The 24345-nt window shown below is 41.6% G+C and overlaps 1 protein-coding gene across 1 annotated transcript in view; it reads right to left on the reverse strand.

The window, feature by feature from the left end:
- Positions 1 to 24345, reverse strand: part of NOL10 (nucleolar protein 10) — a 39581-nt gene that overhangs the window by 6828 nt on the left and 8408 nt on the right. Inside the window, exons 9-18 of the mRNA XM_083495583.1 lie at positions 23333 to 23418; positions 23083 to 23161; positions 20988 to 21137; positions 16579 to 16645; positions 13764 to 13816; positions 4719 to 4845; positions 3977 to 4056; positions 3792 to 3890; positions 2603 to 2689; positions 433 to 606 (exon numbers count right to left, since the gene is read on the reverse strand). Of these exons, the coding sequence (XP_083351709.1) occupies positions 433 to 606; positions 2603 to 2689; positions 3792 to 3890; positions 3977 to 4056; positions 4719 to 4845; positions 13764 to 13816; positions 16579 to 16645; positions 20988 to 21137; positions 23083 to 23161; positions 23333 to 23418 (1002 nt within the window). The remainder of the gene's footprint in view (positions 1 to 432; positions 607 to 2602; positions 2690 to 3791; positions 3891 to 3976; positions 4057 to 4718; positions 4846 to 13763; positions 13817 to 16578; positions 16646 to 20987; positions 21138 to 23082; positions 23162 to 23332; positions 23419 to 24345) is intronic.

Raw genomic sequence — 24345 nt, forward strand, 5'->3', positions numbered from 1 at the left:
CAGGTGAACACAACTGAAAGATCAACTCCACCTAACTCATCCACCCAGGTTTGGGTGATCCAAGCTAGTTCAAGCTCATCATCCATAATTTATTGAAGCACAGAGTTTTTAGTATGTATAAATATTCTTGCATGCTCATAGACATTTTAAAGCATGGCTGACTTGCACCCCAAATGCAGTGCCTATCATATATGTGCCTTGCATGTTATCTGTTATCACGTGTTATGTGAGGGAGGCAAATACTCCCCTTGTTGGATTGCCTGGATGTATTCCTTAAGGCAGGGTTAGGTGGAGAAAATAAGGCTATACGGAGTCCTATTGGGAATCCTCTGCATAAGGGCACTGAGCCCACAATGTGACTGGATGGTGTTCACATTCCTGCAAATGTATGTTAAAGAACAGAAGGCAAATCCTAAAACTTCACAGATTTACCTCTCCCAGGGTTTCTTGGTGCTCCAAGATCTTTAATTTCTGTTTCCTTTTCTCACTTATTTTGGAAACAAGTGGATTAAGCAGTCTGAACTCTTCACTCTTCTCATCCACCTGGAAATCTGGGTTCTCAAACATGACTTTGAAGCGATCGTCATTAAGAATGCTAGGCATTTTCTAGAAGGAAACAAAACAAAAACACAGTCAAGTGCTGGTTATAAAACTTACAATGTTCTAACAAACCTGGTTTTTCGTCAGGTTTCACAAAGCAAGAAGGCCTTCTGTGAAATAAAGGCTCTATTTTCTTCACCAGAAGGGGAAGGGGAACAATCAAAATTGTCATTCTGCCAAGAGATTCCTTTGTCATTCAATGAGCAACACTGGACACCACACACTGAACTTCATATTGCATATTGCACATGTTTCATATACTGGACATAACTATTGAAGTTAAAATATCCCAAAAAAGTTTAAAAACATTGGATGGACACAAAATGTGGCCAAGGATGACTCACCAACAGCATCTAAATACTTTTCACCTACCACAGAGCCAAGTCATGGGAAGGGTAGGAAATATTTTGGATGTCTAACTATTTTAAGCTGTTGTCTAGAAATGTGAAATCAAAATTTTCCAGACTTGCTTATGATATGATCACAAGCTACTAAAATAGGATGGCAACCAACACATGGAAAATACATCTGCCCCACAAAGGTTGTCTATTGTAACTCTTCATGTACCATGCCTGTTTCTGCATATGTGCATTTCTGCATAACTCATCTTAAATATTTCAAAAGGAAATGACATTTGAAAAATCTACAGCAGGAAGAAGAATAGCTATGTAGAACGTATCAGGTAGACATGGTGTTGGAAGCCTGCACAGACTTTTTTGAGGAACATGAAAAGGATGGAAGTCGATGCCCACCTGGTGCTTGGCAACATGTCTGTATGAACCATTAAACAGACATTACTGGAAAGTTTGGAACCAAATCTTTTAGTCACAGACACCATTAAATTAAGGAAGCCTAGTATGGGAAAACTTGGACAGCTGGAATGCCTCACTTACAAACTTCAGCAAGCATGGCAGCTTCATCTTTAAAGTGAGCTACATTTTTAATTAAGATTATGACGCTTTAATGAGTAGCTTAGTAACAAATGCTCATTTTTTTATTAGTTAGGAAAATGCCATTTGACTGCTGCCGTTGGAAAAGTACTAACACCTGGGAATCGATCTGGTCCAACAGCATGTTTGTACAGCTGCCCAGAAAGGAAAATTCTTTGAGCAGCAATGGTAGGTCTAAAAATATGCAGAAAGAACAACTAAGAGGAATATTACTAAGGCCAGCTGCTTTATGGCCCATCGGGGGAAACAGTCAGGTGCTGACGCCATAATTTATTTTACATTTAAAGTGAGAAAGCTGTAAAGGCCAAGTTTAAAATGTCAGACCAGCCAAGGACGTAATGCTTATGTGATAAAAGCTGTTGCTTCTCCCACCCACTCCCAGCCTGCCTATCACAGTCATGCTGCCTAGGTTTTGACTTTCCTCTGCAGAGAAGTTGGGTTGGAGCTAATGGCGATGAAAGCAAACTCAAGCTCAATGCATGACAATTTGAGTTAACTTTTATCACAATATTAACTCCACGCCAACTTCTGCATAGCGGGATGCTCTTGGTACTCTTGATAATTTCCTCAATTATACAAAATTTGGCCTTAGCTCAATGGTAATATGCTTAATAACAGGCTCAGATTAGAAATATAGTAGACACAGAGGCTTGTGAGCAATGTAACCTATTAGTACTATTCAAGTGCTGATTAACTGCAAACACGTTATGTTCCGCCAGGTCAAGTAAGCATAATGAAGTAAACTTATACCTGTTCAAACTACTGGTTCATTAGTTCCAGTACTGTCTACCATGGCTGGGGCTAGGGCAAATATCTTTCCTAGCCCTGCCAGCAGAGACCCTTTAACCAGAGTTTGAACCAGGGGAAATCACTGCAAGGGACATTCTCTGTCATGGCTCTACAGCTCCCCACCCAACTGCATACAGAAACACGCTTACCCTGAAAATAGAAGCACGGATTCAGTTTGGCATGTCTTAATATCTGAAGGTCCCTCCCATTTTACTATTGCAGTACAAAAGCAATGGCAGAAACAGGGAAGGATATCCTCTTACCTTTTGCTTCTTTTTTCTTGCATTTTGTGGCTCTTCTCCTTCCTCGATCAACTTCAGTGCAAGTTCTTTATTAACCTTGGGAAGTTTCTAGTGAATGAAAGAAATGTTAAAACTATGGGCTACTGAACAAACTGCATTTAAGCCAAAGGACATTCTGCAGCCATGGTTTGTTTCAGCTTACTCTGCTCCGCTTCCACCGCTCTCTCGTTACCCTTAAGACTACGGTGCCCAAATACTGGCACTGCCTTCCATGTCCCCATTGCGCTTTTTGTTGCTGGCTGCAGGAGCAAGGGTGTGAAAACCTTCTTGGCAGTCTTATAAGGCTATTGTCAAACAGTTACTCTTCCCTTCCATTCCTCCAGAAACACCCATACTCCTTTGCAGCTTGATTCTTTCATCAATTCACAATCTGTTTTTACCATATATTTAGACTTGAGTTTAGTAAGTGTTGCTTAAGTTGGTACCACCTTCAACCTGTTTCCCCCTACGCTCTGTGCTGCCACGGGCTTTTAATTTTAGTAATGCATTTTATTAATGCACATTTAAGCAGCTTCATCTGTTAGTTGTAATGGCTGTCAGAAATCGAACCTCTTTTAAATTACCGTATTTTTTGCACCATAACACTCACTTTTTTCCTCCTAGAAAGTAAGGGGAAATGTCTGTGCGTGTTATGGAGGAAATGCCTACGGGTGGCATGCCTGCGGATTTTCCTCCTCTAAAAACTACGTGTGTGTTATGGTCGGGTGCGTGTTATAGAGCGAAAAATACGGTAGATGCTTTGCTGTCTTTAGATACTTTGCAAGTATTTACTGTGTTTATTTCTCCTCACTTAATCGGAGTTCCATATTCTGACAAGATCTGAGAGGGTGTTGATCACGTGTGACATCCAACAGCATCCTCCCACCAAGGTGAAAGATTTCTGCTTGGGCAATAGTAACCTCCTTTCTTCTTCTTCTTCTTCTTCTTCTTCCCCCTCCAAATCTGCTCTGGAGGTTTCGGGGGACCCTTCCCAGGGGAGATATGTGAATGTGCAGGGCAGGGAGAGGAAAGGGGTCCGTGGAACAGTAAATATCACCCAGTGTGTCTCAGGGTATCACAAATGTCCAGGATTGGTAGGGTAGCTTCTCCCATCACTCCACAATGGCCTGTTTATGGAAACTTCCTTGAACAGTTAAAACTGTACCTTTACCTTTAGTTGCACTCTTTGTGCCCGCGTTTCTTCAATCTTCTGCCTAATTTTCTCTCTTCTGTATTCCTCATAGGCAAAAGGATTCACCATCATTTTTACCTGCAAACACAAAACAGTTAAGTGGAGAAAAGGAAAGAACTCATAAGATGCCCTGTTTCTAAGCAGCCTTGTTTTGCCCAGTTCACCTTGTGATACAGTCGTATGTCCATGAAAAAGCCATGCATATATGCTCGGAGAAGTGGCGATCCAATCAGATGAGCCAGCCCTGAGGTGGAGAGGGGTGGGGGGAAGAGAGAGAGAGAAAGAGACACAGACAGAAAATATTAATGTATCAGGAAATATTTTGGCTACATCACAGAAGGTTTTTTTTTAAGTAAAATAAAATTGGGGTTGTAATTTTCTTGGGGATGGTTGTACATAATCATTTGCAAAAAATTTGAAAGTTCCTAGTTTATAGCCTTCAGACATGTTCAGAACACTGGACAGACATATTGGAATGTATTTACACCTTCGCTGCATACAAAGGTTCATCCATTTCTCCAACAACATTATTGGGAGTGTGCCATGTGTGAAAGGACCCCTTTGAATGGGTTGCTTTTCCAACATGGTAATAGGGAGAAAATGTAAACTTAATATATGTTGCCAGGTGAAAAGCTGCAAACTGTGATGTAAAATTTCTTGCTAGCTTGATGTAGGCTTTGTAGACAAAAGGAAAAAGACAAGGAGTCGTGTGTTGTACCCACAACTCCATCACGTCAAAAAGAGATGGGCTAGGACAGGCAAACCATCACTGCTCCCTCTCTCAGCAGCAGGAGGCAGCAACTATAGCAGCGTGTAAACAAAATGAGTAACTGAGAGCAGAATTAATTAACAATAACAAGAAAGAATAAAGAAATTATTGCATCTTTCAAGGCAGCAATACTATACCTAAATTGTCAAGGTCTTTTCTTGTTACGAACTTGTAGTCATCATAAACAGTCGTCTCTGGGTTTTCCTCCAGCTCTTCTGTCAAATTATCAAGAAACGAGCACCATTTTGGAGCTGGACCTAAAACCTGTAAATGCAACAAGGTTAGTCGTAAACACTGTTTCTGTGACATTCCAACAGCTGTTATTACATAATTTGTCACTACTTTAACCAGAACACTGAGCTTGCAAACAAGAGGACAGCCAGATGAGTAAGCCTGGTAAGACTATACAAGTCCTGTTAAGATGCAAGTCTGAACAGTGTAAGTGACGTACAGTCAAGCCATTAAACTATAGTAATTGTGTGGTGAACTGTGGTTCAAAAACAAATACAGGGGATTCAGTCCACCCACTATATAATGGTGTTTCAATTTCTCCCCTAAAAAGAAAGAGAGAGATTGCCAAGTAATTAGTGAACCTAACGAAGCTGTTCCAGGATTTAAACATATGAAGGATCACGGAAAACTACAGCTTTGCTGGAGAAGTTGTGATAGTTGTAAGTGCACCCTGAACAGATACCAAAGTGCGTAGATACCATTTCTTAAGACAAAGTGCATTAATGAAGGTATTCACACAGACATGGCAAATTCATGCAAATAGGTTTGCCACATATTGCTAAAAGAGCAACACAATTAAATTAAAAATAAATTTGATTTGTTGGTTTGTTTTCAGTCGTCTACTAGACTCATGCAAATCCATGTCAATCAGCACAATATTTATTGCAGCACTCCAAACCATTTATGGAAGGGTTTGCAGATTTAAACTCCTCCCCCCCCTTGCTGGAATCAAATAGATTCCAGTATGTGCAAGCTGTTGCAGGGGGAGGTAGGGAGGTCACAGAAGGTTTTCAGCTCCCTGATTTTAGAGGTCAGGGGGTCCTCCATAAAAAGCCTGCCATTACAAGCCCACCCACCCCACAATACATATACAACTTTCTCAGGATCCCAGTCAAGCATACATGCATACATAGGCCCTGCTGGATCCAGGTCAGCAACTCTTTTTTTTGGGGGGGGGGGTAAAATCTTCTGAAGGTTGTGTATAGATATACCAGATAAAAGTAGTTTACATAAAGATCCCGTTCACCTGGTCAAATGCACTGCTTAATAAACAGATATGTATCAACTTCAGACATCCACACATAACCAGTTTCTGCAAGCAAGTGAAAAACCCAGGAAACTGCAGGTAACCATAGCTTCCTGTTACGCCCCAAACCGAGAAACGGTGATGAATGGCTTCTAAACAATCCAGAATATATTAAGCCATGGTTTTAAATTTGGTTTCAAGATTCTGGCTTGCTTGGAAGCCATTACTCATAGCTTCCCTGTTTGGATGCAAAAGGAAGCTACAATGTTAACTGCAATTTCCTGGCTTGTCTGAAGCTTGTGCATATCTTGACTGATTAAGCAAAGATTTGACCATGCAAACGTGAAGATTGTGGCACTAAATGCACATTTTCATTGTGCTGACCTTAAAGCTGATCCTCCATGTTTTGGAAATGCAATGTTTCATTCCCCTTTCCTCCACTTTTGAGACTGATGCTAATGACATTATATGCTGAAATACAGTGGTGCCTCGCAAGACGAAAAGAATCCGTTCTGTGATTCTCTTCGTCTAGCGGTTTTTTCGTCTTGCGAAGCAAGCCCATTGACGGATTAGCAGATTAGCGCTATTAGCGGCTTTTAGCGGCTTATCTGCTGATCGGATCAGCTGATTAGCGGCTTAGCAAAAGGGGGGGGGGAGGGGAAAAAACCAGCAGGAACTCGCAAGACATTGTCGTCTTACGAAGCAAGCTCATAGGAAATTCGTTTTGCGAAGCACCTCCAAAACGGAAAACTATTTCGTCTAGTGAGTTTTCCGTCTTGTGAGGCATTCGTCTTGCGGGGCACCACTGTACTAAAATTAAACACAGGGGACAGGTTGAATACCACAATAATGCATGGAATATGGATGAAAACATTGTATGGATTCATATAGCCCTGGGGGGGGTCAGTTATGACCCCTGATGCCACACTACTGATGTATCTCAAAATTAGGTTTCCATTTCCTCCAAAATTCAGACCGACTGAACTCTTTTCCACTGTTGATATCAATCTCTCTCCCACTTCATGCGCACACAGTCACACCCAGTGAAGCTAGATTATTTGAGCAACCGGAGAATGCATCAAGGTAAACATCAAAAGCCCTCTCTCCAAGGGAAGGAAACAGGAAATAATGGCAAGTTCGGAATACCCAAAGCACCTACAAAATGGAACGTTAGAAGGTCTGCTTCCTTTTTAAAAATGTTATCAGTGGTGATAATTTAAGTGAAAACAAACAAGGAATTCTAAAAGGTCATGGTCACTATCCAAATACACTACTTGATTAACCAAAAAAAGCATATGTATCTTTGCTGTGCTGTACATATATGCTCTGAGTACAATGACTGAGACAATGTCCACTTGAACTACTGTATACTATGCGAACAACTGTTCTACATTGGGAAGGGGTGTGGATTAACAAAAATGTCACTATTATTAACAGGTGGGAAAAACAGTAATCACAAAATATTACAGTACTTTAAAAACAAACATGGTTTCTGGATATTGAATGTCAGCTGTTTCTAGTGGACACATTTTCCAATTCCGAGCTGTTTAAAAATATTTCCTTGGCATCATTAACGTTTATTTATTTTGTGTATCCACACAATGTTTGGGGGAGAACTACCAATGACTAAAGATGAGTTGCATTTATACAACAGGCTGAGTTAAAAACTACTCATCCAAATATGCTACGTCTGTTAAATTTAACTGCTGACATTTCTTGCAAAGCAAGCTGTTGTATCTCAGTGGACCACAATTTATGGGATTTTTTTAGTGTGTCGTTGGTGCAATCTTAAAAGAAAAAGGTAACAGGGGGTACTTGCACCAGAGTTGCAGAAAACTGCCACAACGGAGAGCTACGCATATAATGAAATGGGAAGATTCAGACATATCTTTGTCCCTTTCAGAATCAGAAGAATCTTCAGCCACTAGCCATAGCAATAAAATAAAATAAAATAAATGTACTGAAGATAGAGGTAAAAACTTAACTATGCAAAATACATTTTGGAGGTTTGCATCAATAATCAAATAATAGATCTTATTCTAATTGCCCCTGCTAAAAACCTTTCAGTCTTTGTCCCTTTTTTCCCTTTGCTAAATATCCTTAACTGGCTACACAAAAAACCCCTACTCCTCATTCTTTCCATAACAACGTCCTTGACATTTAATCCACCCCACCCACAAATATCCTGCTATGAGAAAGTGCCTGAGCCAAGCATATTGTAGTTCTATTAAATTTATTTTTCAGCCTTATATGATAACCAGCACAATTAAAGCTGCCCATTCTAGCTTTATACTTTCTGGGTCACCCTTAGATCTCTTTGAGTTTGGTTGCATGTGTGTATTTTGTCCTCTTCCAGTCACTGCTAATTATCTAGAGATCAAACTTTTTTTCTTTTTCTTTTAAAGGATTATGGATGCATTGCTCATCGTCTGAGCAAGCTGCTCCAAGGAAGAGGATGCATTAACAATTTGTCAGAAGCTGATGAAGTAAATTGCTCCTTAGAACTCTAAACAACACATAAAGGTCTTCCATAGACAATTTCCACTCATTTCCTTTTTGCCGGGCATCTTTTATTTCCCTTCTCTACAGCTGTCCTAAATAACCATCTCTGGAAGCCCTTGAGTGTCCCCATTACAAGATTCCTGCCCACCCCCAGTCCAAACACTTAATAGGCATTGAGACATAAAGGTTTCAAAAGAGTACATATGGCCCACATCCAGCTTGCCAAGGTCTTTCTTCCCCTTCTTCATGATAACCTGCCTGCAAGTTGGTAGGTCTTGGTAGGTCTGAAGTAGGCTACAAGCCATACATTGGCTCCCCAACCCAAGACTAAAGGGCAAAACCTTCTACAGACTCACCAGAACTCCTCAATATTTCACAGGCATGCTAGACTGGCTTATTTGGGTCTTAAGTTATTCACATCCATGCAGTGCAATATCACATGTTTACTCACAATATAATAGGATTCATTGTGAATAAATAACTTGCCAGAGAAATTATACAGGCCATTACCGACCATAGGCCATTTACATGTGGGAAATGGCACTGGATTTTTTTTAAAAGGCAGTTTTGCTGAGCTTTGGGTGGGGGGCAGAACCGGGACGGGGGCGGGGTGGAGATGAGAGAGGGATGTTTTGTTCATTATCTTATGCAGATGTCCCATAAAAAAGGTGAGCAAAAAAAAGTATAGTTATTCCACAGTAAAGGCGCGGGTGGCACTGTGGGTTAAACCAGAGCCTAGGACTTGCCAATCAGAAGGTCGGCGGTTCGAATCCCCGCGACGGGGTGAGTTCCCGTTGCTCCGTCCCTGCTCCTGCCCACCTAGCAGTTCAAAAGCACATCAAAGTGCATGTAGATAAATAGGTACCGCTCCAGCGGGAAGGTAAACGGCATTTCCGTGCGCTGCTCTGGTTCGCCAGAAGCGGCTTAATCCTGCTGGCCACATGACCCGGAAGCTGTATGCCGGCTCCCTCGGCCATTAAAGCGAGATGAGCGCCGCAACCCCAGAGTCGGTCACGACTGGACCTAATGGTCAGGGGTCCCTCTACCTTTACCTTTAAAGGCCCAGTTTGGAAGCATCTCAAATCTCCAATACCTTTGTAAACAGAATAAGACCTTTCACTTTAAAACATTTAAGTGGAACAAATGAATCCCATGGGCAGTATGTGGTCTGCCCCTGAATGAGGCTGCTTGGCATCCCTTGGAAGCAAGGCAGTGTAGCGTCTTTAACACTCTGCAGGCATAAGCAACCCATTTCCTCTACTTCCCAAACTCTAGAGCAGGGATGGGGAACCTGTGGTCCTCCGGATTAAATGCTGGACTATGGTTCCCATCATCCTTGACTACTGTCCATGCTGGCTGGGGCTGATGGAGTCCAACAACATATGGAGGGCTAGAGTTTCCTCATCCCTGCTGTAGAACTTTCTACTGTCGTCTAGGCCAGAGTTATTCTACTTGAGCCAAACTGTAGCAGCCATTTATGAACTGGATCGTATTCACTAATGCAGTGCCTCACTTCTAACAGCAGTATCTGTGCTTCACATCCGCTTATCGGGCGCACAGACACTTCCCAACGGAGCATCCAAATGTGTTAAGAGATTCTACCGGATGGCCCCCACAAAATTACTTCCCGAGTGTCACACATTGGATGGTTTCCGCACCTATGCCCACACGCGCGCATTTCCTTTGAGGCAACCTGTTTTGATGGGAAGTGGAGGATTTCCTTTGTTGTGAATAAGCCTAACGTGCTACTTTTGAGATTGAAAGTATTTATCTGAAAACAGATAGGAAACCCATGCTTCCTGTTTTGAGAAGGAAAAACAATCGTCCAACAGGTTGCACTTAAAAATACTAGCAGAAAAACCACAGCCTTTCACTTGAAATCCATACAGTATTACTCTATGCAGACACAGATGCAGAAGAGAGACAGAGACCTAATATTGTATGAGTGTAATTTACAACGTTCGTGATATTTTAAAATCTGTATGAAAATGCCCTTAGGATACACCCATTGAATGGCACGTCCATTAAATCTCACATCTATACCTCCTTTAATAGTTTATGCAAGAATTCATCTAATACCTCCTTTAATAGTTTATACAAGAATTCGTCTAAGTTGTGGGTGGAAAGACTGGGGTTTTAAACGGGGGGGGGGGGAGACATCTTGTGAAAACAGAATTTAAACATTGACTGTTTTGTACTTCACCACTATAGAAGAAGTACAACCAAACAATAACTGTTATCAAGCTTTCCATCAAGTGAAAAGAAGGAAGAGTTATTAACAAAGCCATCAGTGGCTGATACAACTTTCCCCCTGAACAAATTATTTTAAAAACAATCATGGTCCTTCTCGGCTTAGATCTTTTAAAAGCACAAAATAAAATGGTACAGTGGTACCTCAGGTTAAGTACTTAATTCGTTCCAGTGGTCCGTACTTAACCTGAAACTGTTCTTAACCTGAAGCAGCACTTCAGCTAATGGGGCCTCCCGCTGCTGTCGGAGCACGATTTCTGTTCTCATCCTGAAGCAAAGTTCCTAACCTGAGGTAAATATTTCTAGGTTCGCAGAGTCTGTAACCTGAAGCGTATGTAACCCGAGGTACCACTGTAATGTCTGCAATTCTCTTTCACTGCCCTATCATAGCCTTTCCCCATCCTTAATATGAGCTTCACTCAAGGCATTTGGCAGTTCTGTGCTCTTGCAATACTCAAGAGATTCTTTCCAGAAGTTGCAGGGCTGTAATTCCCATCATTCATGACCATTAGCCATACTGCCTAGAGCTGGTGGATACTGGGAGTCCAACAACATCCCGGGGGCCACAGGTTGGCAACCCCTGCCACACTGTTTGGAAGGCTGATTTCAGCCATCTTCCAGCATCCTGTTTATGGAAAACAGTTCAGGTTTCCACAGCCAACATAACACAATACCAACCAGAGTTGTTCTCTAATTTTCAGATCATTACTTCCCCATGTTGTGCCCCGGAATGAAGTCCAAGAAACAAGTTGACAAAACATGCAACTAATTTGTATTAGTTTGTCTGCGGTTTCTCCCTTTTAATTTATATAACTGTGATCTTAAATTATTGTAAGGCATGTACACAGGCACTGGATGGGTATGGCGGAAATTGCACAATTCAAGGGAAAACCTTTCAGCTATGCAAATTAAAGTGGAGCTTTCTGCAACTTGAATCCACGAGTAAGCACCTTTATACTTTTGCACTTTCTAGCCGGGGTGCATAAATCAAAGTTTTTGGGGGGGTTTTGTATCTGGTGTAGGAGGTGGAAAACTGGATTAAGTTACAAACCTAGGAAAGCCAAGAAATGCAAGTACGGCTGCAGGCAAAATAAATGCAAACCTATCTTGTGGAATTTGGGGGATTTCACAGCACTCCTCTTCTTCATAATCCTAAAGGGAGGCTGTGATTGGCTGCACTAAATTCTATGATATGCTTTCAAGTTCTATCGAAGTTCAGCAAAGTAAAAAAAAACACCCAACCCAAGTCACTAACCATTTACGTTAATGTGAACTGGAAATAAAACAGCACCTTCTTCCCTTTCTGCACATGCCAATTTGCACTTACTCTGTGAAACCAAAACTGAACGTGGTCTTTATTTTATTTTTCCTCCTCTCCTCTGGCATATTTCATTAAGGCAAAAAAAAAATTCCTGTGTTTTAAAATATTACCTGGCCACAACTGCATGCCCTCAACCATGCTTTGGCCTTCTGCTTCTCAAACAAGACTCCCAATTTATGCCACGTCACAAACCACTTTTGAAACTAGGGTGGCTTTCAACACCAGTTTGTATTGTGGAATGGGAAAACTTGCAGCCTAGCCAGTGCAATGGATGATGGGAGTTGTAGTTCAAAACATCTGGAAGGCACCAAGTTGAGGGAAGGCTGCCTCAAGCCTTCTGGGACTAGTGTTTCTCAAGAAGCACATCCTGCATCCCATATGAAATGCAGCAGGTGGGGGGTCTGAGACAGGCTTTTTTGACTATGATGCTCAAATTCCAAAACTCCCTTCCAAAAACGGCCATTTTGTCATGCTTGCTGCTCGCACTGGCTGCATTTGAACACCATACTATGCCCATTTTATCTTGATGGGAGTTAGGCATAGCGAACCTTGGGCTCACCTGCTGTCCCCTCTCAGGCATGGCTGGGAGGAGAATGGAAGCGTCTGTGACTGTTTTTGATTAAATACATCTTAGGTTAAAAAAAAGGTAAAGGGATCCCTGACCATTAGGTCCACTCATGGCCGACTCTGGGGTTGTGGTGCTCATCTCGCTTTATTGGTGAGGGAGCCGGCGTACAGCTTCCGAGTCATGTGGCCAGCATGACTAAGCCACTTCTGGCAAACCAGAGCAGCACACGGAAACGCCATTTACCTTCCCGCCAGAGTGGTACCTATTTATCTACTTGCACTTCATGCTTTCGAACTGCTAGGTTGGCAGGAGCAGGCACCGAGCAACAGGAGCTCGCAGGGATTCAAACCGCCGACCTTCTGATCAGCAAGTCCTAGGCTCTGTGGTTTAACCCACAGCACCACCCGTGTCCCTTACATCTTAGTTTTATATTAAAACCTTAAACTGAGGTTATAATCTTGATTATGGTTTGTTGAAACAATCCAGTTTCGTAATCAATCATTTGAAGCTGGCTGGTTTCTAACAAATCATAATTAAGATTAACCAGAGTTTGATGGCTTCAGAGGAAGCAACAAATTGCAACTATATATGGACATTTAAGCTTCTTAATGCCTTGTGGCCACACCAGAGGAGAAGGGTTATCCATGGTTTACCATGTCATCTGAACACAGATATTTGAAGCTTTTAAAGAAAGTATTTATTGTAAGGCTCATTAATAAATTGACCTTTATTGTAAGGCTCATTAATTAATTAATCTTTCATGAGCTTCTTTCTTTTAATTCTGTATACTGCTGGTTGCATTATCATTGTTTTAATGATATTTTCATTTTCTTGTTTTTAATTTGTGAGCTGTGTGTTTCAACAAACTATGATTAAAAAGTAACTCGCTTGATCCCAGAAGTAATATTTATGCAGGTTTTAGATGTGCTTCATTTTAACAGAAAACTGATACTTTCTCTCTCAGAGGTTTTTTCCAGTTCTGCTAATTCAAAACTAAATTGTAATGAGTAAAGAGAAAAGCTTCAAGGTTAGTTCAAAGCAATTCTACTCTTTTAAAACCAATATAGTTGCATTATTACAACAGGGTGAGAATGAAATGTATCCATGATAAATTTCTGGAATATACTTTTCAGTAGCAAGTTTACACCACAGTCTCAAACATACGTATTAAAATGTACTGTACAGTACAAATACAGAACTGTATTACAATCGAAAACAAAGCACAGGGCTATTTCTCAGTGTCCAGAGATCATAACAGCAGAGAAAATGTTTCCTTTACTTACTGGTATGTAGTAGATGCTCATTTTGGGGGCTTCATTGGCCGTGAACAGCATTCCTAAAGATTATAAGAGAATCTTGTAAAAGACAGGACATCCCCTCCCATTTTTAACTTTCAGAAATTTGAACTGAACACACTTGGTGAGAACATGAATTCCAAAGCTATTACTAAAAAGAAATCGGAGAGCACTATAGACATACCAGCTCTAGGCTCAGTAAAAGCTCCACTCTTTTGAGTGCCCAGAGCTGTTCCTGTTTCCTCTTCTTCTCTTACCACATACACCCTCACCCAGTCAAATGCCATTTTATTTTATTCAGAAAGTCAACTTTCCAGACCAATCCTCAATACCATCCAAGTATCTGAAAAATGGGGGGTTAATTTTTGTTATCCCTAGAAAGCAACAACAGATGCAGTCCTCCCATGAAATCAGTAGCAAAATGACCACGGATTTTAAGGGAGCAGGAATGAAAATGGTCAAATTTTCTGTTGCAGAGTTAATTATTAGTAGCTCCAGATGGTTTATATGAAATCTAGTCAGCTCTTAAAAGCTCGTTCAAGAATGTATACAATTGAGTGGCATCTAAATTTTATGAAATAAATAAATAAAATAGAAATGTAAGATAGGGCTACCATACATCCAGATTTTCTTTAAAACAACTCAATAACTTTTGGGGTGTCCTGGTTTTTACTTTTTGAAATATGGCAACCCTATGTAAGAACCCATATGTGCCCATCTGAATTGTTTCAGGAAACCTACCCAGGCATGTGATTTCAGTACAGTGGTGCCTCGCAAGACGAAATTAATTTGTTCCGCGAGTTTTGTCGTCTTGCGATTTTTTTCGTCTTGCGAAGCACGGTGTCGGGAAAGTTTTGGAAAAGCTTCAAAAATCACCAAAGTCTTTAAAAACCTCAAAAAAGGCTACCACACCGCGTTCTATGAGTTGCTCCTCGAAGTCAAGTCGCAACTGTATTAACGATGTTAAGAAAAAGGAAACAAACTTGCAAGACATTTCCATCTTGCGAAGCAAGCCCATAGGGAAAATTGTCTTGCGAAGCAACTCAAAAAACCAAAAACCCTTTCGTCTAGCGAGTTTTTTGTCTTGCGAGGCATTCGTCTTGCGAGGTACCACTGTATGTGATTTTAGTAAGTATAATTGTTTTAAAACTACTTGCTTTAATTTTTTTAAACGTAATGTAACTTGTTTTTAATGTTTGCTTTTATTGGTATTTTTAATGAACACTTCAGATTGTGTTTTGTAACATATTTAGAGGTCTGTTGTTTGAATAAGTGATAGTAAGCAAATAAACTCTGCAGTTGGAGTCACTTTTTCCACCCTTCTGCTATGTCACAAGAGTGAGCAGAAGAGGGTTTCGACGAGTGGAAAAGCACCTTTGAAATCAAGCCATTTTCTTTTATCTTCTACTCACAGGAACGAATGATAATTTTTTCCCAGCAGTCAGTGAAGAGGAGGTGAAAGGGAGGATTCAGTTTAATAATTATTTCAAAAGTTTCTAATAGTTCTGTCAAGAAAAGGAAAACAACTTCCTAATGGAGGCAATATTCCCACAGACTGAAGGTGTGTACTCTTTGGGGCAGTGACTGGATGCAGATATACGATAGGGAGAAATCTGAATTAAAGAGATTCCTAGAGCTCTTTTGTTTAAACACGCTAATCCTGATCACTGTTTACAGGAAGAGGGACACACCTATTAAACCACAGAGCAGACTAATCAGATTATATGAAGAAGTATTTCAGACTTGTTTGAATAACCTCATTACTAAAATACTGACACCTGAAATTATGCTGAGGAATGAGATCTTTTAGGTGTTTCATGAAGCCAGAGGATGAAAGAATGAAACATCCAGTTTTGACAAGGATATGATTTTTATGAGAAACGAAGGATTTGGAATGTAGGAATGAGCTGAAGTGTGCAAGATAAAACACTGGAGACACAACTGACCGCTTGCTGTTTCTTGGATATAGATATTTATTCCGACAGGAACAACCTTTTTAGACAGGCACTATTCTGCTTGTTCCATCACAAGCATTTCTGCTTGCCAGATGGAATGATCCCTCCTCTCCAGCCCCCCACCATGCTGTTTTGGGGGTTCACCAGACCTGCCAGTCAATTTGGGGGTGTGGGATGTGAAGCCACATTGCACTAGCAAGAGCCCTTGTACTGACTTCCACTAGCATGCTGGCTCAGTTGAATCTAGCCCCTAGTCTCGCATAGGATTCCACAAACAGGCCTAGACATGGGATGACTTTCCACATTTGGCTAATTTGGCTGGGAATTTTGAAGTAGCCATTTATTTCAAAACTTGCAAGGAGCAACCATACATACTAATAGCACTCTCAGTTCTCTTGAGGGCTGGTCCTTATGTAGCCAAACCAACACAATGGGGCAGTGTCAGCTGGCCTGGAGAAACTCCCGAGGTTTGCAGACGTTAACTGGTAAGGGTGGAACACAGCCTGTGAAGAGGCAGTGTTGCCACGCATGCACACTATGCAATGACAGGGCCTTGCCCTGGCTGTTGGAATGAGGGGCCCATCAGTGGCACATGAAGTCTGGTGCTGGCTCTGGAGACACTGTTTGGGGTGGGGCTGGGAGCCAGAAAACAAGGGGAACGGAATGATTTCAGGAATCCTGAACAAAAGCCCTCCATACTGCAATATTACGTTGCAGGTCCCCCTTCTGATTATTTGCAACCCAACAGAGGACCAAAATCAACCACACCCAGGTAGGAAAGTTACCAGATGCGATCATGTTTGGACCAGCATGGTCACCTATCACCTGGTGAAGAATTTTCCACATACCTGAATTAGGATATATGCAAACATCATTAATATCATGTTCAGGCTCCAAGGAAGTGAATACCTTCCCCTGAAACAGAAAAATGTGAAACATAAAGGATTAAACCAGCTCTTTTAAAAGAGCCAGTTAGGCAATGTAATAACCCCTCCATTGCATGCAAAAAGCTCCAGGTTCGACTCCTGCCATCTTCATTTGGGCTGGAAAGGACTCCTGCCTATAACACTGGAGAGGTGCTGCTAATCAGTGTTGACAATACTGGGCAGCTTTCCTATGTCAATTAATTGGAGTGACCTTAATTAATTGGAAGAAAATATTTTTAATCAACTGATTGATTCACCCATCAAAAGTGGTAGACCTAACATATTTCATGTCTCGCCTATCCAAATAGATTCTGAAGGCAGCTTACTCCAATTGAAAAATACACAGGACCCACCCCCTTTAAAAAACAAGGTTTCAACAACCAAGCAAATATAAACAGTCTGAATCACTCTCACTTTAGCCTGCCTTTACTGAAGACATTCTCAAAGGAATCTTACATAATTTTCACCTGCTAATATTCACTGTCTGTGAAAATGGTCAGCTCATGTGAAAGTTTTATTTCCTGCATGGTAAGGACTGAACTGCAGAAGAGGAACTCTCCAGACCAGAGCTTTCCAAACTGTGTGTCGTGACACGTTAGTGTGATGGCTGCACTGTGTAGGTGTATTGTACAAATGCTCCATGTACCGGGGCTGGAAAGAGGTTAGTTTAACCTCTGGCTTGCTAGTAAAACTGAATTACCGTGTCGCGAAACGATGCGTGTCTAAAAAGTGTGTCGCCAACATGAAAAGTTTGAAAAGCTCTTCTCCGGATAGTTAGAACTTTTGCAAATAAGGTGTCATTAGTGGGTCCCAGAAAAAGAAAAGTAGAACAGGAAGGAAGACGAGGACAAAAGAGGAAAGAAGAGAAGGTGTGTGTCTATCCATCTGTCTGTGCTGGGAGGCCCTGGGGGAGGAAAGGAGCAGAAGAGAACAGGTTTGATAGGCCCTTCTTGCATTTTGCACCAGTTGCATTAGTGGCAGTTCGCTGCCTGCTGAATAACCAGGCTTCCTCAAACATGGCCCTCCAAATGTTTTGAGACTACAATTCCCATCATCCCTGATCACCAGTCCTGCTAGCTAGGGATAATGGGAGTTGTAGGCCAAAAACATATGGAGGGCCGAGTTTGAGGAAGCCTGCTTTGGACTGATCCAGCACGGTTCCTCTCATGCTCTTAAGCATCCTTATTTGCTCTCTAATACTTTCAAGGTGTGGGCTACAGTCTTTTCCATTCAGAAGGCGACAGTGCATGTTAAGACACGCAGTTCTTTAGCCCAGTGCTCTGCAGTTAGGATGCAGCAGTCTGCAACAGGCTCCATTTTATTTTATATAAACTTGGGCGAGGTCACCCAAATTGCTTCAGGCAATTTCCCGCTATAGCCATTTGGGCAGAAATGCTGAACGTCCAAGTTCTATGCAGCCTCTTCGTTATATAAAAGAAGACTGATGAAAAATAAAGTGAGACATTATAAATGCTTATGACCTGCAGTATACCTGCACTTTAAGAGGCGCAATAAATATGATCCAGTTGCAAGTAATTCAAGATCTGAGAACTATAAGCAAGCAGTTCTTAAAATACCAGGATATGTGTTGTGCTGTGCTCTGTGTGTGTGTTTAAGCACAGACATCCAAGGCATACATACTGCACCACTGGCATAAAACTGCCTTCCACTGACAGCCAGGTCCTGTATATTAAAAAGAAGGCAATCGGCTGATTATGTCTTTGCATATGTGAAAGAAAGAATGGAAATCAGGACCTTCACTGAGAAATGAAACAAGGCCCACATGGTGCATATAAGGTGGCTGGATTTGCAAATTGGGACATTTAAGAAACTTGTGTGTAATGGTGAGAGAAATGACTGCAAGGCTCATACAGTGGCCTCCTCCTTCTAACAGGTGCCAGTGAGGAGCCCCCCGCCCCCAAATCGCAAACATGCAATCTTTAGCTGAGGTGGGACAAACTTCCTGCCTGCTGCGATAGGAATCGGCCTCATGCTTTTCGTGCCGTGTGTGGACACGGCCTTGCTGGACCGCTAAGGAAAGGACCAGTAATGGATTTCCCCCCCTTCCATGGGAAGTGTGTGGATTTCCCATTCCACTATAACATTTTCCACATATGTATCCCGGGGGGAAATCACTCCAAAAGACTCACGTAGAAAGGAAAAGAAGCTTGGTCACAACCAGCCCTGATTCACAAGCGGGGAGGGGGCAGAAGGAGGAAGGAGAGCGGCTGCTTTGAAGCGAGCATCATGTCGCCTGACCCAGTCATTCACTTCTGGGCATTATGGCTTCTGCTTCTTGTTTCCTCCTTACCTCGCATCCACCATCCACAGCAATGATCTCCCATGTACCAGCAAAATGCACTGGAATTGCCTTTTAAGGCCTTTTTATTGTTTTATCACCTGTTGTTTGCTGCCACAACTTGGTAAATAAACTTGGTAAATAATAAAATAATGAATGCTAAATCAGGGCTGGGGAACTGGTGGCCTTCGAGATCCTGTTGTTCTCCCAACTCCCATCGGCCAGGGATGATGGGATTTTGGAGGACCATAGGTTCTCCATCCCTGTAGGTGAATCATGGCTGTTGCTTGCCTGCTGTGAGTGGCACATGCTGGGACAGCAGCAGGAAGGCCCGTATTCCTGGTTCAGACATGACATCAGGCTGATGCTGAGCCTCATTAGAGCAGAGGGAAAACCACACCAAAGTCCAGGGGTCAAACTAGCAAAGATTTATCATAACTGTGATAACCTATGTTGGAAATGTAAAGAACAAGAAGGAACCTTTTATCACACGTGGTGGACTTGCCCCAAGGTGATAGACTTCTGGGAAAAGATTTATAATGAACTGAAAAAAAATTGTTGAAATATACATTTATAAAGAAACCAGAGGCCTTTCTCCTTGGAATAACAAGTTTGGAATTGCCCAAGAAAGATGTTAAATTATTTTTGTATGCCACAACTGCTGCTCAAATATTACTAGCTAAGAAATGGAAAACGCAAGAACTAGCAACTGTGGAAGAATGGCAGATGAAGATGATGGACTTTTCGGAGCTAGCCGAGCTGACAGGAAGAGTCCATGATCAGAATGAGGAGGAGTATCAGGAAGAATGGACGGAATTTAATGACTACTTAGTTAAATACATCAAGTTAGATTAATTGGGAAAAGCTTGGCTTAGGGTATAAATAAGTAATATGAGGAATTATTATGTATAATGCTGAACTGGGAAGAAAGACTGATGTTAAGTGATTAAGTTAAGATTTTAAGAACTTTGATTTGGAAAACTGTTAAAATGATATCCATTGAAATTCAACTAGGGGGATACGAGGAAGTCACTTAACAATGTTAAGAAGATTAGTTTTAATAAGGATATTATTTATGTTTGTATATTTATTTGTTAGTGTGTTTTTTTAATTTTGTGAAAATCAATAAAACTTTTTGAAGAAAATAAAAAGTCAGGGGTGGGCAGAGCAGCTAGGCTGTAGAGGCAAGGAACTACAGACTTAAAGTGGCCATTGATATGGAGGGGAAAGAGAGAGATCTGGCCTAAACCTGTTCAATGCTGAATCTTCAATGATTCAGCTAATTAAGCAGATAAAAGGGTACAAAGCAGTTTGTTTCCTTTTGCACTCCTCCCTTTTTTCCCCTTGTGTGGTTGACAGCTTCACCTCCCTCCTGGGTGCTTCCTTTCCCTCCCTGTTTAATTTCTGCCACCCCACCCACTTCTGCTGCCTTCCGCCTCGGTAATTAACAGGAGGAAGGGTCTTCCCCCACCTCCGCGCTTTTGGAAAACAAAAGAGCTGGATGCTCCCCCGCTGCAGGCAAGTCTCTGTAGGTCCTCTCTGCCACACACCCTTCCTCTTTTCGCCACAGATTTCCAGCCAGAGACAGTTAAAGGAACCAGCATCAGAGGAGGAGAGGCCAGTGGGAACACATCACCTGCCCAGGAAGAACAACTGCATCTGCCTTGCAGCCAGAAATCTCCTCGTTTGGCATTCCACAAGCCACTTTGAACTCTTGCAGGTGCAATTGGGAGAGACAAAATATATTGATTCTTGTTGCCTAGGACTGCATGACGTTCACATTCCAACACACAATTAAACACATCCTCACAAACATGCACTGGGCTGCAGTCCATGGGTTGGATCCAGATTAGAGTCACATGGAAGGGGGTTGGCGGAAAGTGACTACCCTTCTCCCAGCCCCACAAAGGCTTCTCCCAGGGGAGACACAAGTTTTTTGGAGTGATACCTCTGGAAATATTGGGAAAAAATTATAATGGAATGGGAAATCAAAGGAGAAACTCAAAGGAAAGACAAATGGAATTTGACTTACTGTGTCCTTGTTCCATAGCTTTATGATTCTTGAATCAGCAGAAATAATTAAATCTAATGAATTGTGGAACTGGATTGATTTGATAGGCAGACCATATTGGTGATCCTTCACTATTAATGGGCTGCTTGATCGGAGGTCATAAAAAAGAACCTGGAAACAAGTAAAGGTCACTGGATTACATGTTCAACATTCAAAATATATTAGAGGTCTAAAAATTATGTTAAGTTTTCAATAGGTGAATAATTATCAGATAAATATAGAGGATTTCCACAGTATTTCTGAAGAGGAACGAATAACAGCATCATAGAATCATGAGATGTGTTTATTCCGTAAGAATTAAGCATGAGCCTTCAAACACTGAGATCTATAAAAAGAAAAGATCTCTATAGATGAACAGAGCAGAGAAGCAGTGTTAAACTTTGTCCTGGTTTGCACATCATGGTAAGACAGAGAGAAATGGGTGTGATCTCCTCTTCAGGAGCCAGTACATTCACACTAAGCCATAGTTTGGCTTGTGTGAGAACGCAACTTTTAGCTTTTCTTAAGCATAACTCATGTTTAAACTTACTTAGCATAACTCACATTTTTCAGCCTGCAGGGCAGCAGAAAAGCTGCTGAACCCCCAGATCTGCCAAATTCTCATCCCACTATATGCTTTACAAATCCCCCATTTGTATGTCGGGTGGTTGAAAAGAAGAGGTGTGTGTGGAATTGGTCAGGTTGTAACAAGCTAATCTTAGAATCATCCAGTTATGTCTGGCCTTGCAGTAATGTGCTACCATATTTTAATGTTTCAACATTTTAATGTTGTATTTTAATCTTGTTTTTAAGTTGTATTCATTCAACTTGTTTTTATTATTGCTTGTTAGCCGCCCTGAGCCCAGCCTTGACTGGGGAGGGTGGGGTATAAATAAAAATTTATTATTATTATTATTATTATTATTATTATTATTATTATTACCATATAAAAAACATTTATATTTCATTCACTCTTAAACATTTGAAGAAATAAATGAATCCTCCTCTGCAATAATTAATTAAGTTGCTGTTGTTGTTATTAACACTGATCCATTATTTCCACAAAAACGCCTCAAAGCAACTTGCAATACAGAAATCAAGACAATGTTGCTATCAGTTCCCCATATGGGGAACCTTTGTAACAAGACAGCAAACCATCACCAAACTGGGCATGCAACAAATTGCTGTAGTTTTCCATGTATAACACGACTCCTACTTTTGGGAGCCCAAAATTAAGAAATCAGTATTTTAAAGTTGTTCACCTTTTTGACGAATTTGCCCAAAAGGTTGTTGAGCTTTTTTGGGGCAATCCATGGTGTGGGAACCTACTACTCCCCAGATGTTACTGAACCACAAGTCCCATCATCCCTGCTCATTGGCCATGCTTGCTAGAGCTAGTGGAAGTTGTAGTTTGGCAATCTCTGGAGAGCCACAGGTTCCCTATACCTGCCCTAAAGAAAAGCACAGCATGAAACAAATGAGCACGAGTTGCATTGGAACTGTAGCTTCCTTGGGAAGCTGAGGCAGGAGGCAATTTCAACAGGGTCCCCCAACACAGAGTGTCTCCCACTTTGATCACATGCACATGCAGCTCAAGATCGATTTGACACATTCCACAGAACGTATGGCCCACAATTCATATGCCAATAGAAGACCTGGACACAGTCTTGCACACCAGCCCAGTTTGCACATAATGGTAAACCATGGTTAATGGTTTACGATGAACACATTCAATTGCTCTTGCTTTACTTTTACCCTCTAGCCAGCAGCAGCAACAAACCACAATACCCGGCTTAGCATTATGTTCAAACAAGATTTTGTGGTTCATTTCACCCAGATAAACTTTGGCTTAACCTCGTGGCTTGTTTGGAGTGAAGCAAGCCACAAAGCTTTGTTTGGATGTAGCACTAAGGCCTTTGCTAGAAAGAAGATCTCAACCATGTTCAGAGCAAACCGTTATTTATGATTTACATGTGAATGCCACCAGGGACATTTAAGAATCTGACTTAATGTAGCCTTTGCTCAGCACAGAAATGTAGCACAAAGCCCATAGCAACTAAGCTGACAGCATAGCTACCTGCCCCGTGGATGTTCCAACAGCCATATTCAATGTTCCATCAAACTTCAGGGCCGAAATAGAGGGCAGACCATCTATCCTGAAAGAATTTGAGAAAAACCTCATTCTAGTTAATTGCCATAATCACTAACGCTTAAGGCTCAGCACCAACCAAAGGATGGTACGTAATTCTGAGAAGCTGCAGCATGTTAAAAAAAAAAGTTAGTTAAGAAAATTTACTTAAGAGGCAAGATAAATATATTTTCCATACTCCTTATCAGCTGTCACACTGCTTAAAGCGCAATCCAGCACCCCGACTCTGTTTCTTGTTCTAGGGTCCCAGCATTCCACCTTCCCCTGAGGAAAGCAAAGAAAATACCATTTAGTGCTTTCAAACAATTCACCATGCTTTCATCAGTTTACTCATCTGCCGTTCATTGAAGCCACTTATTTAGCATTCAGCCTTGAAAGATTGATTCCTATGCTTTCAGGTTTTTTTTTGTTGCATTTAAAAACGATCTGATCTTCACATACTTGCAATGAGCAATTCCTTATGTAACCCGGGGCTGGGGCGGGCTGGGGTGAGTCAACAGCTGGGACTACAGACATGACACATGTTGCAGCATGTGAACCAGCTCTATTACATACCAGAGCTGGCAGAGTCTGCTGCTGGGCTCCATCCAGGTTAAAAATTGGGGACTCATAGAAAACACAGATTCCCAGCACAGCCTCAGCAACTCCCCACAACCATCCACTTGCTTTCTGCCTTTTTGTCACTTTAGAGAAGACGCTGATGGAAGGCTCTCCCCGCCCCCCTCCCAATGTAAATAAGCACTTTGAAAAAGAAAACTTTGACCCTTGGGAAGATGGGGTGAATGTGCCCTTGAATGCCATGTATCCATGGCAGAAACAACATTGCAAGCATGGCAACGATTGCCTCGTTTTAAACAGGGCCCACGTTAAACCAAAGGACACAGACTGGCAGTAAACCATTGTCCCACCCTGCAATTATGCCATGCCCACTCCTCAAAAGCGTGCCTGAGCCTGCTGAAGCAGCATTGTCAATGGTGCACAATGCCACTGCATCACAACTCAACAAGAGAAGGTTTATTCTCCTGTCTTTTGTCTCCATCGTCACAACAACTCCGCTGCACCCTAGTGATATAGAACCTCAACACAGCCTCAATGTTTTGACCTCCCAAAGAGCTATTCCTCTTCTTCAGCTGACATAACTGATGTCATGATGCCCAACACATCTTGTGTCCTTTGCACGCAGGATTGGTT

Source organism: Podarcis liolepis, assembly GCF_965112155.1.
Source record: "Podarcis liolepis genome assembly, chromosome: 3".
Lineage (NCBI taxonomy): Eukaryota > Metazoa > Chordata > Lepidosauria > Squamata > Lacertidae > Podarcis > Podarcis liolepis.